The 20,390-nt window shown below is 33.9% G+C and overlaps 1 protein-coding gene across 2 annotated transcripts in view; it reads right to left on the minus strand.

The window, feature by feature from the left end:
* The window catches only part of LOC143067131 (uncharacterized), a 32,276-nt gene extending 23,541 nt beyond the window's left edge, over nt 1-8,735 (minus strand). For both annotated transcript variants that reach the window (XM_076240185.1, XM_076240186.1), the window contains exons 1-3: nt 8,602-8,735; nt 4,297-4,532; nt 925-1,801 (exon numbers count right to left, since the gene is read on the minus strand). In XM_076240185.1, coding sequence (XP_076096300.1) covers nt 925-1,801; nt 4,297-4,532; nt 8,602-8,623 — 1,135 coding nt within the window. In that variant the 5' untranslated portion in view covers nt 8,624-8,735. The remainder of the gene's footprint in view (nt 1-924; nt 1,802-4,296; nt 4,533-8,601) is intronic.
* Nucleotides 8,736-20,390: the final 11,655 nt, after the last annotated feature.

A 20,390-nucleotide genomic window follows, 5' to 3' on the forward strand; every position in this document is an offset into this window, starting at 1 on the left:
CAAAATAATCATAAATAATTTGTATTTAAACCAAAACTTTTCATCGTAACAAAAATGTATGTAAACATTTATATTCTTATCAAACAAGTGTTCATTCTTCATTGGAATAAATACATGTGCAATGTTTCAATCAAAACAAATACATGTACATTGAGTTGAATTGCTTTGTTAATCATGGCAGTTGTCAATAACTTAATTGTTAAAATAGTATTTAAAATAAGTATGGATTTTTTTCCCATATCAATCAGCAGCTTGCACCAAAGTTTATTGATCTACTTACAAAAGAATAACTTACTATTAAAACACTTTAATAATATCAACATGATAACAAATACCTAAACTTGATATTTTAGAATTTAGAATTAAGTAGCATTTGTGAACTCACTTTTTCAATCAATTGGCAATTTACATGTCAAAAGTTGGTAGTATATGATAGCAGTGGTATTTACTTGTCAAAAGTTAGTAGTATATGATAGCAGTGGTATTTACTTGTCAAAAGTTAGTAGTATATGATAGCAGTGGTATTTACATGTCAAAAGTTGGTAGTATATGATAGCAGTGGTATTTACATGTCAAAAGTTAGTAGTATATGATAGCAGTGGTATTTACATGTCAAAAGTTGGTAGTATATGATAGCAGTGGTATTTACATGTCAAAAGTTGGTAGTATATGATAGCAGTGGTATTTACTTGTCAAAAGTTGGTAGTATATGATAGCAGTGGTATTTACTTTTCACATAAAACACAACATAGGTTTCTATCCCATCAGTTCAGAAACCTGTTCCATCTTAAAATCTTGTGTAATAACATAGAGTCAGCATCAACAAAGGGAACAAATCCAATTCTTAATTCAAACTATTTCAACCACTGTAATTTCATTTAAAAATCTGACTTTATAACTTAATAAGAAATAAGATTTAAATACCTTTCTTTTTCTTTGTTTTAACCTCATCTTCACTGTCTGATCCTCGTCCACTTCCCGCTGGAGATGCTGATCTGCTTCTTGCTGGTGACCCAGATCTACTCCTATTCCTTGATCCTGATCTACTTCTGGCTGGGGATCCTGATCTACTTCTGACAGGTGACCCTGACCTGCTTCTTGCTGGTGATCTTGACCTACTTCTTGGAGATCCTGATCTACTTCTTGCTGGTGAAGCTGACCTACTTCTAGGAGATCCTGACCTGCTTCTTACTGGAGATCCTGATCTACTTCTGGGAGATCCTGAACGACTTCTTGCTGGTGATCCTGATCTACTTCTAGGAGATCCTGACCTACTTTTTGCAGGTGATGCTGACCTACTTCTAGCTGGTGATCTTGACCTACTTCTAGGGGACCCAGATCTACTTCTGACAGGTGAACCTGACCTGCTTCTCACTGGAGACCCAGATCTACTTCTTACTGGAGAGCCTGACCTACTGCGACTTCTTGAACGTGACTTTTGACTTTCACTATGAACTGATCTTGGGCTTCCTACTGGTGAAGCAGGTGCACTTCCACTTCTCATAGAGCGTGGGCTACCACTACCTGCTGGACTGCCTACAGGGGACTGGGGTCCATTTTTATATATGATAGGACTACCAGGAGACCGTGGTGGACTTCTTGGACTACCCATTGGAGACATACTGACATCAGGTGATCTGGGTGGACTCTGGTCAGGTGATGCTGGACCACTATTTGGTGACTGAGGCTCTACTTCTTCACGTTCAACTTCTCCGCCATCACTTACATATTCATCATCATTATTACCCAGAATTCCTCCTCCACCTCTGTCTGTTTCATTATCACTTTCCATTTCTGCATCCTGAAATAAATGATATAATATTGATTCCTTTTCTTTCATGAATTCCAATCTTCGTGGATTGAGAGAAACTTACATTTTCATGAATATATAATTTCATAGTTTGGTCAAAGTCTGCAAACAAGCCTTTCAAAAGTATGTAATTAGTGCAAAATTTAAATTGTTGGTTTTGCCTGCATCCCAAAAATGCTGTAGCCCATAAATAAAAATGAATTCACCAAAATCAATACTAGCATCTTTCCTATATAGAATACAATAAACATGCTGAATAAAAATTTTACTGGAAAAAAATTCTTTGGTCCACTATAATGGAAATGAGTAAATATTTTTTTAATAAGTTATAAATCTTTAAAAATCAGACCCTTGAATTGTCTGAAAACTTTCATTTTCTTCTTTCATTCATGCTTTTTTATTTTATGTCACTAATTACAAATGTAATTGAAATGTTTTTATTGTCATGATTGTAATCTTGTTATAGTTTTAAGTAGGGGTGTCAAAAGATCTGAAATTTAGTACTCGGATACTCGGTCATGATACTCGAGTACTTGCGAGTACTCAAATGAATCTTAAACGTCTATTATAAAGTTAAGATTTCAGGTGGGATGCAGTGTTTTTGTTATTACCTTTCATAAACATATTAACGAAAGACAAACGTACTACAAACATAGCTTGATCCTCTGATTTTTGTGTCAATTAAACAATGAATTACCGACCATCGTTTCTACAAATAATCTATCATAGTAGCAACTATTGTTTGTGTACGTGTTCATGAACCAAATTCCAATATTATCAAAACTATTTGCATATCAAGTCTGACAAAGTAGACAATATATGTATCATCTGTTCGTGAGGAGTTGGTATTTTTCCTCGGAGTTCAGCATTTTTGTGCTTTTACTTTTTTTTTATAAAACGACTTGTCCATTAATTTGTCAACAACAATATTGGACTTCAAATTACTTGTGCTTTTTTGTGTTGCTCTGTCTAACTTTTTCTGTGTTTTGCTGTTTTGCATTATCGTTTGTCTTTTGTTTTCTTTTGTATTAGCCATGACGTTGTCAGTTTATTTTCGGGTTTTGGGTTTGAATGTGCTCTCGTTCTTTCGCCTATCTTAAAATTGTAAATTAAACCATTATACTTAAGTTTCAAATACAGAGTAATTGAATTAATTTAAATTTACATCTAATTATACCAATTACGTTTACATAGAAATCTTGATTGACAAACAAAAGCATTTTTTTACGGCCTGTGATGAGTTAATTATTAATCAATGAAAGTGTTGATCCGTGTACAAACACCGTTAAAAATGTCTCTAATTAGTTGCATTGGGTTCACCGCAGGTCACTTTGATATTGTTCTTGTTTAGAAATATGATCTGGTCATTAATTTCAGACGAAAATTTTATAAATTGTGCACATGAAAACATGATTCCCTCGAAAGGAAAGGACGTTGCTGGTAATACATTGTACTATTACAAATAATAGCCTCAGGATAAGCATATTTATGTTGTTAATTAATTTTATTTAGTATTACGAAGATGATATTTTAACGAAACTAAAGTGAGTGGAAAAGTGAAGTGAAATATCTCAAGATGTATAACAGGTTGTCGAGTACTCGAGTAATAAAACTGTACTCGAGTACTTGGCCTTCCGAGCGAGTACCCGAGTACTCGAGTACTCGTTGCCATCCCTAGTTTTAAGTAAACAACACATCATGAAATCTATTCTGGGTGTAATCTTGTAATTATTTGAAGTAAACAACATTTCATGAAATCTACTCTGGGTGTAATTGGGTTATGGTTTATGCAAGGATCAAGTCAAGTAATATTTTATATCAGTGGTAATAATGTTAAGGTTTAAGATAAGGAACCAGCCATGAAATCTACTCTGGGTGTAATTGGGTTATGGTTTAAGTAAGGATCAAGTGTTGTCTGTTCTTCTATGGTTGGGTTGTTGTCTCTTTGACACATTCCCCATTTCCATTCTCAATTTTAAGTGATATTTTATATATATATATATATCTTTATTCTGTCAAACCTTTGCAATTACAATGATATACAGACACTACATGACATCAATAATACAGACATAAATACATGAATACATAGAGCAAAATATGTACACTATTTACAATTATACTGATAGTAGTTAGCCAGGAGGGCACACATGGGAATTTATAAATCTAATGAAAGTACACAGCTTTCGCAATTTAGATTTTTATTTAAATTCATAATTTTCTTCAACATTATTATATTTGGACGATTTACATATTTTTTATCAATACATTTGTTTCTTTTCTTGTCTTTTTATATCAGTGGTAATAATGTTAAGGTTTAAGATAAGGAGCCAGTCATCATGGTCATGTGATCTACCTTTCAAATAGGTATAATGGGATTAGTTTTTGCTCTAAATCCTTTATTCATACCTTATTCAAACATTTTTTTGTGAGAAATGACCTGTATTTTTATTTTGCTTGATTTGTCCTTTTAATAATGTAATTACTTGTGGTGAAGCTCTCATATCATATGTTGGTGGTTCGTCTTGTACTGGGGTTAATCTGCCTTCATCCTGTACTGGGGTAAAGCCTCCCTCATCCTGTACTGGTGTACAGCCTCCCTCATCCTGTACTGGTGTACACCCTCCTTCATCCTGTGTTGGGGTACCTCCACCTTCCATCTCATCCATCACAGGAGTAGCTCTTCCATCTTCATCTTGTACTGGTGTACTTCCACCACTTCCTGTAATGTACAAACAAATAATGTTGTTTATTTCTCATTTAAGTCTACATGAATGTTTTTTTAATTTCTTTGCAGACCATACTTGTGTATAAAGATTGTGCTGCCAGATTTAATTTTCTTTCATCACCTGTTCATTTACAGTTTATTGATGTAGGATCATGTATGCTTTTTCGTACACATATTTACGGGAGCAAAGAATTAAACTGAACGGGGACATCTTATAAATTATTGTTTATTTTTACCAGAAATGAAGTTCCTGAGGCCAATATTAAAAGTATCTTTGTTTCCCCTCACCCGACTGAGGTTGTTAGGGTATGGGTAGGTAGGTAGGCAAATTATTTTATTTTATTCCTTGATATGATTTTCTATATTGAATTTATATAAAATTCAACAGGTAAGGCTCAAGTCAAGAAAAGTGGGGTATTCCCTGTATTCTAATTCAGTGTACACCCCAGTTTTCTGGTGTTAAAACAAAACAGTATACAGGGACCTCCTTTTTTCCTATTCATTTAATGTAATGAAATCTACAAAAGCGCATATTCTACTTGTGATAACAATGCTTAATGATAGCAAGTGTTTTTTTAGTTAAAAAATCAAGTTTATTTCAAGTCAAATTTGATGCATAACTCGCAACAAAACAATTCCTTTGTTCACCAATTCATACCTTGATCATCAATTATGAGATGACAAAAAGATACATGTATGTTAATCACTTGGGAATTAAAATTCAAAGAATAAAAATTTTCAATAGAAGTGAACATATTAATTTAGTTATCAACTTATGTTCAGTTACACCTGGATCATGCAGCTTGGTCAATTGATTCTTAAACAAAGATTTGTATGTTTTTTTCAAGTTCTAGAAGAAACACGGCTTCACTTTATATTCATGTTTTGTATTTCCTAAAATACTTTTAATAAGTATTTACGAATTCTACGGATGCAGTTATAACGTTAAAACGTGCCCTTTTGTAATGTTCATGCCATAAATTGAAAAAGGAAATCCCATTTAAACTGGGTTTTTTTTTACACCAGAAAACAGGGATGTTCCCTGAAAGCAGGGAATACATGTATTCCACATTTCCTGACTTGTGCCCAACCTGTTCAAAGACAAAGTAAGTAGATAGATTTTAAAGCACGATTCAGGAACAGAGGTTAGATACAAAACAAATCACGATGCACTCAGCGGGTTGAAAGATGCTTCAGGTTTTTTTTTGATTTTCAAAAAAGATCACCCTTGCCCACAAATCGTGTGGCTTTGTTTCCTTGATTCCGAATCATGTAGACGCTAATCCTTGCAAAAATGCCTTGATTTAAAACGCTCGTTGACTACAGCATCATAAAAGTATCACCAAAAACCAACATAGCAAAAAAAAAAATAGTGGACAAGAATGGCCAATAAAATTTTTCGGGTCGCGGTGATTTTACCGGGTCGGTCGTGTGAGGGGAAACAAACAATATTTTATTTTTGGCCTGACTGTTAACGTGTTGTTTTCCTGACATAAAAGTGAATATAGAGAAACATAAAATACTGAAAACTACCTACAATGTACTAAATAATCTAATCCACCAGGAAAGAGAAGAAATGGAAAGACAGCTGGAGATTCAAAACATCAAAATAGATCTTCAAACCCTATTAGCACCAGAAAGTAAGGAGACATAAGAAAGAACAGCAGATATAATTGGAGAATAAGTAAAGAGTTCAGGGCCATTTAAAGATTCGTTTAGCCCTGATAACCCCTGATCCTGTGCCTAACAAATTAACCAATGTGTATTGTGTGGAAATACTAACAGAGTAATTTTAAATATACCAGGGACTGCTAGGGTGAAAAAAATCCAGCACAAAGAGAACAGTTGTATCAAAATATTGACCTTATGATCAGGATTAGCATGATTAGGATAAAGACATAAACAGGTCAGGAATAACCACCAATTGGTGGATTATACCTCAATTGACCTTTAATCCACCAATTGACATATAATGGTATAAACCAATTGATGTATAATTCTTTGTTTTTCAAATCAAATTATTCAACCAAAATGAAGCATTGTTTTCTTAAAACCATATTATAGTATATAAACATGTCAAAAATTTCTAGTTTAGTATAGTGAGATACATGTAACACAATGCATTAAATCAATAATTGTATTTGCAGATTCTTCTGTTGTTATCTTGTCAATTCTTGATTGGCAAATTAACCACTATTGGCACTAATCACCTGTCAACGGACATCAATACTGTCTGCAGTCATGTGATTATATGTACAACTCCACAGGTGGATGGAGCTCTTTGTTAATACTTGACTTTCATTATTAAAAGTCAATTATGGTCAATAGTACAGATGTTTCAACAAAAGAATGCTTGTACACATGCATTCTCAATACATGCAGCAGGCTTTGACAAAACTGAAACTTTAGGAGGACTCAACAATGGTCATAAAATAGGTTGCAAGTTGCAAAATGATGCTCCTAATTCACACTAGCCTTTTATTACAAAAATTCATGCACTATACGTCAATTGGTCTAAACCAATATATCCTGGTGTTATCTGTTCTCGATAGTGTAACAAACTTTTGCTCCGCAGGGCCAATTCTTCAAATAAATTTGGTCAAAGCTGATTGTTTTTAATTTAGTAGATACTTTTATTCAGTTCCTATTATTCTTACAATTTTCTCTTGCATAAATCAAGAAAAAAATCTGTTGTTGTGCTCAATTTTGACATTGTGTGCAATACATTTGTAGGTCATCAGTTCTCGATAGTTGTGAAAAGTATAGTAACGTAAGCATGTTTGATATTAATAGAAGATTCAAAATTATGCAAATTGAAGAAAAGTATCAATTAACTTTTATTTGTCTCTGGAAAACATTTTTTTTTTTTTTATGAACTTTAGCCTTATCGATCAATTATCACTCAAGGACAAAAATATGCATTTGATATTAGTTTTAGAGGATTTTAAATTATTGAACCAATTCTTATATGTCATAAGATGTTGTCACAGCTATTATTAATATTTTACTGTCACAGTAACAATATTTATGGGAATTACTTTTCCAATAATTGAATTGAATTAAATTTTATAGTTCATAAGATATGGCCGAAACTGCATTCCATAGCTTTTTTTCCATAGCGACGTCACACCATGTTTTACAATTGTGTATTATGTATGTGGACTTGACCTTCTTTTTGAGCTAAGTTTTGTTTACATTTGAAAATGTACTATTTATGAACCGAGGGGATGAAGTTGGGGTTGTTTTGGGAATAAGGAAAAGTAGGTTAAAATCGGAAAGTATTATTTTTACTGTTGTAAAATGTCTGAAAACTTGAAATGTTGAAACTAATGCTTGCTTGAAGCAAGTTTTTATTCTGTCTTTGAAATGTCCACAAATAGAAAACATGTGCGATTTTGCGAACTTCTTTTATTTTAACCACATGCATTGCTATCAAGAACTGATTACTATTGAGAACAGATGACTACATGATACCTCAATTGGTGCCTTATAATATAGGAACTATACGTCTTTTGAGGTATAATCCACCAATTGGTGGTTATTCCTCACCTAATAAACATTTGAAGTTTGAAAGAAGATGAGTTTATATTAAGTTATGTTACGTACAGAAGACAGGCGCAGAAAAAATGTAAAAGGTTAGTGATGTTTGTTTGTATAATCGGTGAAACTGTCATTGTATGTGGGTCTCATTGGGGTCTTAGCATGACGCGGGATTGCCGATTTTTTGTAAGCATGACAAGTCATATTATTGTGCCGTGAAAACAGGAAATGAAGTCTAGCGGGACACGGGAAATTACAAAAAAAAGATAATTGCTTACGTACATAGTGTAAGCGGGATACGGGAATCTGACAAAAAAGTAAGCGGGATCCGGGATCAGAACCCCCCAATGAGACCCCCTTAGTCTTTAGAAGTGTCAACTTGACACTATAATCTCTCTGTAATTTCAAACACCCTGGTATGTTCAAATGTTTGTCAAATATGCCGAACCAAAACAAATTTGTTTTCGTTCATTATACTCCGAATACTCGGAATAAAGACAGAAAATTTAATGAATAGTCTTACTTGGGGAAGTTTCCACATCCATGTGTTAACAATCTTAGCACAAATTCAAAGAAGCTTTAAAGTATGGATAATGTCTATTTTCATGCGTTTTCCTTAAAGCGGAAGTTCAACATTTTGAAACAAGGGCGAGCACCTGTTCCTTATTCTGTTCTGTTCTGTTCAGGTAGATTCCTCCGTTATATATCGGAGCACTCCCACTTGGGGATATATGGTTTTAAAATATTTACAGATATTTACAGTGTGGTGTGGTGCTCAAGTTTAAAAAACCTTATATACAGGTAAAACTGTGAATTTTAAGAACAATTGTTTAAAATTATGTGCTATTTACATCATTTATGAATTGATTTTACCTAGGTTGGAGTTTATGATTTTAAAACAGTTTTGATCCCTTTTTATGAGACGTTACTATCATATGTTTATAGATTTTTAAAAAAAGGATTTAAATGTGAAAGAAAAATGATAAAATCAAAGGGTAAAAGGTAAAAATAAGTACGGTAGATCAAACAAAACAATAAGAATGGGATTAGATATATGGCAGTATGGTAATAGCTTTTAAGAGATAATGTAACCAATTAAAAATAAAAAATTATCATTAACTAATAAAAAAAGAGAAAATCTTTCATATATCGTAAAATTTGAGTAAAAGGTGAACTCCTGCCAAGGTCTTAGCATATAATTAGATGTAAGCAACTAATCTAGTCGTAGATGGAGGCAGTTAGCTTGGCATTCCATGCATACTGCTTGGTCCATCTTTCCTTTTTGTATATATGCAGTTTATATAGTTGGATATAATAACAGCGTTGTTGTTTAAATGTAAATTCACTTTGCTGAGGGTCTTGAAGAGAAGTACTTGGATGGTTCAGCAGTTTCACTTCAGACTCTACTTCATGTATCATCGTGTTTGCATTTTTGTGCGCTCCTTATGCATTTGGTGACAGAAATTTTGCGATTGTTTTTCTATTTCTATCAGGTCATTTGCTTTTAGGTGGGATAGGCTAGTTGTTGATAGCTTCGAGCAGTCCATTATAATTTGAAGCACATCCTCCTCTTTATAATTAGCTTTATCACCTCCCCCTTTCAGCTCGGTTAAAGATAGAAGTTTGTTCATCTGTTTAAGTCGAACACTCTCCAGAGACTCACAATCCAGCAGAAAGTGCTTAATGTCCTCCTCAGCTCTGGTACATAGCTCACATATTCCTGAAATTTGATTTTTGCTAAATTTTGCTTTAGTTGTTTGTAGCATGTAGGTTCCAGTTATTAATCTACTTTTGAATTCTGCTTTTCGAATGTCATTCTGATTGTTTCTGGCAGCTTTCCAGATATTATGTGGGTTTTCAGTAGGATTTTCTTGGATTGTCAAGTACTTAATCGTTGTTTTTATCAAGCATTCCTCTTTCCAGATATTTGACCAGTATATATTTATGGCTTTTTTCAGCATGTTTTTCCATTTGTATTTTGATGGCGGGTTTTCTAAAATTTCTTTTGGATTTGGTAGACTGTATTTATTCAAAATTTTGTCTATTCTGTTTATGAAGGATTCTGTGAAGTCCTTTCCGATTTCAAGTTCCCATTGTAGAATTTTCTTTTCTATGGCATTATCTAGCCGAGAGATTGTGAGGAATAATGAAAGCATATTTCTGTCTAATATAGTTTCAACTGGTTCAGCTCCTAGGAGAATATATAGTGCAGAGGATGCAGTCCTTTCGGGTAGACTAAGGAATTGTCTAAATATTTTCCTCTGTAGTTTTTCCAGCTCGTATATATCAGCTTTTGTGCAGATTTGTACTTCCAGACCATAGAGATATCTTGGGACTACATATGTTTTCCAGATTTTGCAGAGTACCAACGGGCACATTCCTGTACGTGCATGTAGGCCAGATCCTAGAAGTGCATATATGGTTTGTCTACCAGTTTTTAGCCTTTCATCAGTATTTACTTTGCTTTTGACGTTCCTTGTGATACCAAGATGTTTTAGCTTGTCTACTCTGTTGATTTGTTTCTCACCGAGGGTGTATGCTTTTTGTTGGTAGTTCTTTCCTTTAGATGTACATAGGACTTCTGATTTTTCTGGGTTTATTTTCACCATGTCTCTCTTTGTATGGAATTCAATAATATTGAGCATTGCTTGTATATCCTGTGGTTCCCCTAGTAGGGCGATGTCGTCCGCACAGGTTGGTGAAGCTACGCAGATGGTACCTATCTTTGCTCCAAGGTGACTGCCTGTGATGGAATTTAGGATAGTGTTGTTATACCTTTTGTACAGGAGAGTAGATAGTTTAGCTCCTTGACGTATTCCTTGTTGTATGTTGACATGTTGGGTTGTTTGGTCTCCCCATTTAACTTGCAGTGTCATATTGGTATAGATGTTTTTCAGTAATACCCACATATCTCCTCTAATCCCATCATGGAACATTTTGTTCAGCATTATTTCATGGGTAACAGTGTCAAAAGCTTTTTCTGCGTCTAATGTTAATAGCTCTAGTACAATCTTTAGGAACTTGTATAGCATAGTTGTTTCAGAGACTATAAAAGCTGTAAATAGGCTTGACGCGCCTTCTGTGAATCCTCTCTGTAGAGTATTTTGAGATGAAAATAGCTCAGGTTCTAGTCTGTCTTTTATTATTGTTTCAAATATCTTGGAGAATATACTAGTGACAACAATACCTCTGTAGTTTCCAGGTATAGTTTTATCTTTTTTCTTTTTCAAGACAGGTGTCAAAATTCCATTTTTTAGACTCTGAGGTACGTCTAATTCTTCAAAAATTTGATTTATAATGTCAGTTATTTCATCAGTGATTACATCAATGGCATGTATGTAGTGTTCAGATACTATGCCGTTCTCGTCGGACGCTTTTCCTGTATTTAATTTTCTAAATGCAGATTCAATTTCTGTTGGTGTAGCTTTTGTTATTTCTTTATTTTGGATGTCCAATTCCGGTATTATCTTATTTTGTAATTTTGCTAATTCTAAACGCTCTAGGTCAAAAATATTTTCATCGAAGTTTGGTGTTCCCAGTGTTTCAAAATGTGTTTGCCAGGCTGATAGAATCTTTTCTCCTTCGAATGCTTTGTTTCCAATATATAATATATCTGTGTTGGTATCATGTTTCGATCTTTGTTGTTTGACAAGTTTATGAAAGGTTTTGCTGTCTTTCTGGGAGGCTTGCATGATATCGTTGATAAATTTTTCTTTCTTGGAGGCGTAGGCTTGTCTTTGTAGCTGTCTTAATTTTCGCTTTTTGCTGGTGAGGTTGATTTTTTCCGTGTCAGCATTTTGATGACTATTAATTTTCCTTTTCCATAAAGTATGGGCATTCTTTGAATCTCTAGATGCTTCGCTTATTTTTCTGTTCCAAATACCCTTGCCTACTGTTTTTAGACTTTTGAGTTGCCTATATTTGGGTATGGATTTTTTTCCTGCCTTATGGATTGATTTTTCAAGAAGTTTGATACGTTCCTCCACGCTACTTTCTTTTCTTCGGCTTTCGCATTCCAGCTCTTGTTTTAATGTTGATGTGTATATGTTGGTATCACATTTTGCCCAATTTGGTCTAGTGTAGATTTTGACTAGCTGAGTTGAGGTTTTGTCGATCTTCATGGGTATATTAGCTGTCACGAGAGTATGGTCTGAGGTGTTCGTAGGGTGTCTGTCCTCTATGACTATATTGGAGTTTTGTATCCCGGTTGTAGTTTCGGGGAACATTATGTAGTCTATTTGGGAGATGTACTTCCCGTTGTGATGGAAAAATGTAGGAGCCTTTGGATATCTGTTGGCTAAAGATAGATTGTTGTTGCTCATGAATTCCTTGAAATTTTGGTCACGTCTTCTGTTATCTCTGTGTAATGAAGCATTCATGTCCCCGCAAATAATTGTCTGGTAAGAGTCTTTGTACTTTTCTATTATTTCTGAGATCTGATCTAATGTGTCTTTATAGTCAAGATCTCCTGCTACTTGTAAGGATGGCATATAGACATTAACTAGACATGTTTTCAGTGGACTGCTGTTGATTGTGATTACTTGGATGCGGTTGTTACCATCAGGCATTATATTTATTGATTTTTCTAGATCTTTTTTCCAAAAAATTGCTGTTCCTCCATACCCTCTGATTGCTTTATGATCTATTATTGGATCTTCATCATCAACAGATTTGACGTACGATATAAAGTCGTTGTTGATATTTTTTATAATATTCTTTTCTAGTGATAGAATCCAGTGTTCTTGGATACAGAGTATATCTAGTGATTTCAAAATAGTTTGTAGATAAATGGAGTTGCCTTTTATATTCTGGATGTTTAGAGTTCCTATTGTGATGTTGGCGTTTTGGTTATCCAGTCCACTGTTGCAGCTCTGCCTACCCCTAAAAAATGCTGTTCAGTAGAATGTTTATTTGTCTCCTGGGTTTGCTTCTCTTTTTGCTTTTCTCTATTGATGGTAGTTGTAGAGTGCTGATTTGGTTCATTAGCCGTTGTATGAATGCCAATATCTGTTGGGTTATCTGTTTGAGTGAGTTTATAGGGAGGTTTATCTTGTGCCTTTGTTCGTTCTTGCAGTGGTTTTTCTAGCGTGTTGATGACCTTCTGCTGTTGTTTTGTACTCTTGTTGTTCATTTGTGTTGGTATTTGTTCATGCATTGCCTTGTGCCTTTGATTATGTATATGACTATTCCCTGTATGTTGAGGATGATGTGACCTTTGGATAAATGATGGTATTGAAGTGTGTTGGAGATTTGTGGCTGGCATGGCTTGGTAAGGCTGTCTACCATACGGGTTGATGACAACTTGTGGTCTCATATGTTGATATACTGGCGGTGGAGTTGGCTGATAAGTAGCATGAGTAGTATGTCCTGGCATTCCATACCAATTTGGTGGTGGATTTGTCTGTTGAGTATTGCGCATTGAAGATCCATACCAGTTATTACTTGGTATTGTGTTAGTATTGATGTTTGCTCCAAGGCTTGAGTTTTGCATAATATTGTTGCATTCTGTCTCCTTTAATTGGAGCTTCAATTTCAGTTCATTAATTTCTGAAGTATGTTTGAATTCAAGACTCATAATCTGCATTTGATGTTGGAAATCCACCCTTAGTTTTTCAATTTGATGTTCCATTTTGGATTCTAGCGCACTGATACTAGTAGCATGTGTCATTGTTGGATGTGTATTGCTATATCCCACAGGTGAAGGTATGCCTAGCTTGACTGATAGCATATCGATTGTGGTCCTATATTCTTTGTTTAGCTCTTCCAAGTTTGAGATTTTTGCTTTACTTTCAGCAAGTTGTAGCTCTATGATTTGCTCAGTATCTCTTTTCTTGGCTCTTTTTGGTTTAGTTTTTGCATCATCAATTAGAGGAGCCGTATTGCTTTGTTCAGAGTTTCTAGAGATCTGTGGAGCTGTTGGTACTTCATCTTCCTGGTGTTCAGATCTGTTGGTTATCCCTCCTTCAAGTTTGTTTTTTTTATGAATGTTGGTTTGAGGGGTAGTTAAATTTGGTTGTTCATTTGAGACTTCTATATGAGTGCTGTTCATAATTTGCTTTGGTAGAGTCTCTTCTTGGTATGGTCTATCTTCAAATGGTATTGTTAGATCTAGTGTTTTGCAGAAGGAGCATGTAAATGAGTCATATACGTGGTTTTCCATGTGATATTCAGTTAGCCCTTCACATGAGGTGTGAAACCAGAGTTTGCATGCTGAACACTCAATTGCTGATGTATTTGTTATTGGTTGTTCACATCCTTGGCATTCACTGTTTTCCTCGGTCTTAGAGGTTTCTCGGTTCTCATCAATTGCTAGGGTTTTGTCATTCTGTATTTTTGGATTAGTAGATTCTTCTCCTTCCCTTGAGCATGTTGATATTTCCTCTATTGCCATCTGTTGTAATGTGTTGTCATTATGGTTTGGTCTATTTTTGAGCAGATTGTATTGGTTTGGGCTGATCTCACATGTTGTTGTAGTATGCACTGCAGTATCAGCTGATTTGATTGTCCCTTTGTCTACAGTTTTTCCATTGTTGTTTAGACCATTTGCTTTATCTAACTGTTCTTTAGCAGTTAAACAGATGTTCTTGATTTGCATGTTTATATTCTTGTAGGATTTGTCAGCCTTGAAGTCCTCACAGATGGTGTGCAGGTCTTTGGAGATAAAGTCCTGTAGCATATACCCATTAGCATCTATTTTGCATGTTGTGTTGAACATATTGATACGGTATAGTTGTCGTTTGGACTTAGTTGTGTTCTTGAACTTGATTGATAACGACTCTTCAACAGTCATGATTTGATTGCTAGAGCTGCCTATATTGGCCTTACTTGTTTTTGTATGTAGTTTGTAACTTAGCTCTTTGGATTCGCTATAGTATTTGTATATGGCATGTTTGAGCGCTTCATATGTCCCTGCATTACAAGTGATGACTAGGGTTCCAGCTTTCAATGTTATTTCTATTTCCAGTTCCCTTTCAGCAGCGTCCATTTTCTTATCTAGCGCTTTTCTTACATTTAAGTTGTACGACATTTGCTGTGATTTTCCTTGGTATATACTACTTGGCGTATATATCACTGGTGGGTTTCTTAATCTTGACGGTCTCGCTACCTTATTTATTTCCATGCTTGAAATTGGTTCACCTGCTATTATATATATAGTATACTGTTATTAATTATTGTGCTAGTTAGCTTGGCATTCCAGGCAGACTGCACATATAATTTAGTATAATATAAGTATTAGAGTGTAAGCGGTAGTAGATAGCTATATCTCAAGATGTTGTAATAAGTATTGGCAGTACTAGTGTTAGGTAGATGATCTGAATTAACTGATATCAATATTGATTTAGGTTGGCACTTGTAATTTGTAAAAAAGTATGTCCTTGATGTTGGTTGTAGGCCTTGATAGAATATACTGGAATTTCTAGAAATGTAAGTTTGACCTGTGGATATTCAGCAATAAGTTTTTTGAAGTTTTCCAGATGTTTTGTTAAATGTTCAATGGAGCTTGTTTCTTCTGATGTAAGGTTTATATATTTTGAGTCTGGAGTTTTTGTAGTAAGGTTGCATGTACCTAGCCAGATGTAGAGGGCAATATCTCCAAGTTGATATAATTTTGTTGGCAATATTCTTTTTAGCCAGCTATAACTTTGCTCAATTTTGACTGATTTTTTACACCACCATACAATATTATTGTCAAATTGTTCTACAATGTTATTTCGTAGGGAGAATCCTTTGCTGTCTGATAGAATAACGGGTATTCTTTTCCGTCTTCCAGTTGGCGGTTCGTGTTTAACTTTCTGTAGGTATTTAATAAGCTTAGCCTCCTTTCTGTAGGTATTTAATAAGCTTAGCCTCCTTACCTGTTATCTAATCTGTAAATTCCGCCTCTGTCCGGCGCACCAACAAACGGTGTAATTTCGGATTCGCTTTATCAAGGACGTATAACTAATATACGTCCTTGGCTTTATACAGGGAGATACTCACATGCACTTGTCTATTTATTAAGGTATATAGGGGGACATTGCAAGTGCCTGTGAGGATGCAATACAGTATGCGAGGCAATCACAAACTGTACACCTTACAAATATAGATTTATTTCGTCTTCAAGCCCATTGTTCCACTACTAAATTATCTATTCTTCTTACCAGTACACTTGGTACAATCAAGGACGTATATTAGATATAATAAGGCCTTCGAAAATAGTGGAATTAATTACTTTTGGAGTGTCAAAAACTCGTTGGAAGTACTTGATAAATTGCATGCTTATATTGGTGATTTTGAATCTGTTCAAAGTTTTGATTTTTCTACCCTATATACCACATTGCCTCACATTCTCATTAAGAAAAATTTACACACCTAATTAAATGGGCATTTAAAAAGTCAGAATGTGAATATATATATATATGTTCAAACTCTTTTAGGTCATTTTTCAGTAGCAATAAACAAAAAAAAACTATGTCAATTGGACATGCTTTGATACTATATCTGCCCTTGAATTTTTACTAGATAATTTTTTTGTTCGCTTTGGAGATTCCGTATATCATCAGGTTATTGGAATTCCAATGGGGACTAACTGTGCACCACTTATTGCGGACCTGTTTTTGTATTGCTATGAGTTACAATTTATGACAAAAATTAGCAAAGACCCATCGAAACAACATCTGATACACAAATTTAATAATACTTTTAGATATTTGGATGATATTTTAGCTCTCAATAATGACGACTTCAGTATGTATACTAAAGAAATTTATCCTGTTGAACTTACTTTAAATAAAGTTAATACTAACAATGACCACTGCCCTTTCCTCGATCTTGATATATATATCATTAACGGAAAGCTTAATACTAAAATTTATGATAAAAGAGATGATTTCTCATTTCCTATCGTTAATTATCCATTTTTAGATGGTGACGTTCCCTCGTCACCATCTTACGGTCTTTATATATCCCAACTTGTACGATTCTCTCTTGTATGTAACAATGTTTTAGATTTTAACGAGAGAAATTTATGTATTAATGAAAAATTATTACACCAGGGTTTTCGATATCACAAACTAGTCAAAACATTTACTAAATTTTATCATCGGTATAAGTACATCATTCGTAAATATAGCTCAACATGCAGACTTCTTATACGTTCAGGTATTTCACATCCAATACTTTATGGAAATATTCTTTATAAAGCACAAAAATGTCAGTATTCGCTTCAGAAGCTAACAAAACCTTTAAATAGACTTATTAAGAAGGGATATAGTTACGATACTGTTCTCAGTTCATTAAAGATTGCATATTTTGGCGTTAATATTGATTCACTTATAGGGTCTTTGCATCGGAACTAAACACATTTATTATTAATAAAAACCAGTTGTTGGCATGACACGGGTTATGTTCTTGTCATATATGTTATGATGGTATGACACTAAACCCCTCACGGGGAGGATTGTGCCTGATATTCATATGATGAATATTCATATAATTTTTCAATCAGTTTAATTGAAGTCCGGAGCTGGCATGTCAGTTAACTGCTAGTAGTCTGATGTTATTTAGTATTATTGTCATTTTGTTTATTTTCTTTGGTTACATCTTCTGACATCAGACTCGGACTTCTCTTGGACTGAATTTTAATGCGCGTATTGTTATGTGTTTACTTTTCTGCATTGGCTAGAGGTATATGGGGAGGGTTCAGATCTCACAAACATGTTTAACCCCGCCGCATTTTTGCGCCTGTCCCAAGTCAGGAGCCTCTGGCCTTTGTTAGTCTTGTATTATCTTAACTTTTAGTTTCTTGTGTGCAATTTGGAGTTTAGTATGGTGTTCATTATCACTGAACCAGTATATATTTGTTTAGGAGCCAGCTGATGGACGCCTCCGGGTGCGAGAATTTCTCGTTGCATTGAAGACCTGTTGGCGACCTTCTGCTGTTGTCTGCTCTATGGTCGGGTTGTTGTCTCTTTGGCACATTCCCCATTTCCATTCTCAATTTTAGTAGACCACTTTCAACAGAGAATTTTTAGATACTTTTAGATTTCCTTCATTTACAAAATTTGTTTAGTATATCTTTTTCTATTGTGTTATATCTAGATATAATTTTATAGATATTAGTGACGTTTGAACAAGAAATGCATCTCTTATATAAGTTTTCAAAATGTCTATATGCAATATTTGCCACAAGCTTTCAAAGTAAAAAAATTGTTTAAATTGACACCAAAAATAATTTGAATAAAAAACGATGGAATGTATGCAAAGTTTCATAGTTTAATTTCGGGCAATGTTTTATTTACTTCTAACAAGGGATTTACTGGTATTTTCGGGTAAAAGATTGGTTAAAGCTCTCAGCAAGATAAAAGAAATGCCAGTTAAAGATTTGATGAACGAAATATCTAAAAAAAAAAATATATATATATATATAAAAATAATAGGAAATTCGAAATAGCAGATAACGATTCTATGAAATATGATTTCAGGTTTGATATAAAGAAATTGGGAGGAGTTGAAACAAGACAGGCATATAACACAAGGACATTTAAAGTCTCAAATGTTCTTAGACAAACTGGCACCAAATAATTCTTTTAAAGAATAATCAAAAGCTTAAGCTTTTTCTGGAAAACTTACGGTCTATTCAATTCTTTTTATGGGGTTATAGATGAAAAAAGGAGCACCAATCCTTCCCGATTTTTGTGCACTTTAATTTTTAGTTTTCAATTTAATTCAATTCATGTGTACTATGTCATGGGGAACACACGCACACACAACCACACATATACAGATATTAAAAAGATGTGGTATGAATATCTCTTTAAAACATATGATATAAAACTGTTAACACAATATAGTATTAACAGATCAATCTATAAAAGAGTCGTGTTAAAAAGAGTTATGAGAAACTGTAAAACATACATTAAAAATACATTTATATTATATATATAATATACATGTATATCAATACATCTTAACATAAACATTAACATGATAAAGTCACCATAATATTAAAAAAAAAACACTATACAAACAAACTACATTATATACAGTTATTTCGAATGTTAAAAGCAAAATCACAAAAAATACTGAACTCCGAGGAAAATTCAAGACGAAAAGTCCCTTATCAAATGGCAAAATCAAATGATAAACACATTAAACGATTGGACAACAACTATCATATCCTGACTTAGTACAGGCATTTTCAAGTGTAGAAAATGGTGGATTGAACCTGGTTTTATTGCGCTAAACCTCTCTTGTATGACATTCGCATCGAATTCCAATATATTTACAACGATGTGTGAACAAAACAGACATAAAAGGTAAAATTGTCAAAAAAACCTTTCTCTTAAAAAGTACTTAATGGCAAATTTGGTTGTAAGATAGCAAACTCTGTCATCATGAAATCTAAATAAAAACTTTTCTTCATTACTCAAATTACTAAAACTACTTTCTTTAATACACATACTGTTAAAAAATATCGTTCACAAATCTGCATATTCTGGACAGTCTAAATCATTTTTTCTACAATTAATTCAAAACCTTTCATTAAATTTATATCTTCATACCTGCCCGTTTCAATTCTGATCGGCACAACACCAACTCTGAATTTAGCATATTTGCACTTCTATATTTTTCCGGCATAGTAATACTTAAATATTTTTCTGTACACTGATAATTTGATTTGAATAACCTGTAAGTATTCAATTTACTGCTTTCATTAACTAGTTTTGAATGCAATTTATTCTGGTACATACTAAATAGTTTGTTTTCAATACCTCTAATAACAGACTTGCTCGAAATACATTCAATATTACAATACTGATACATTAAACATTGTTAAAGTCTTGATCTTGTTATTAAATGTGTTTTGCATAGTCGTTAGTCATGTTAGTAAAACATCTATTCGCTGAGGATAAGAGTCTCCTGCTCTATTACCGATCGTGTGCATCCAGACTCATTCAAAAAGTATTTAAAGAATAGAAACCAATTTATACATTTATAGATCCGACAACTATTCAGGTGACGTGGAATTCGGGTCCAAGGGAACATTCAAAACTCATAATTCGAAGTAAATCTGACAACACTATAGCAAAAAAAAAAAACCGAAAAAACAAACAAGTCCATAAAACAATACATAAAACTTAAAAAAAACAAAAAAAAAAACAAAAAAAAAACAAAAAACAAGCGATAATAACTTGTTCTCTTTAAAGTTAGAAGATTCTGTGCCACTAGTTAATAAAAATTCGGTGATGAAAATGACCAAATCAAGGAAAGGAAAAAAGGTTGGATTGTGGTTACGACATTCGCAACTGGAACGCATGTCTGTGGTCATTC

Source organism: Mytilus galloprovincialis, chromosome 3 (genome assembly GCF_965363235.1).
Source record: "Mytilus galloprovincialis chromosome 3, xbMytGall1.hap1.1, whole genome shotgun sequence".
Lineage (NCBI taxonomy): Eukaryota > Metazoa > Mollusca > Bivalvia > Mytilida > Mytilidae > Mytilus > Mytilus galloprovincialis.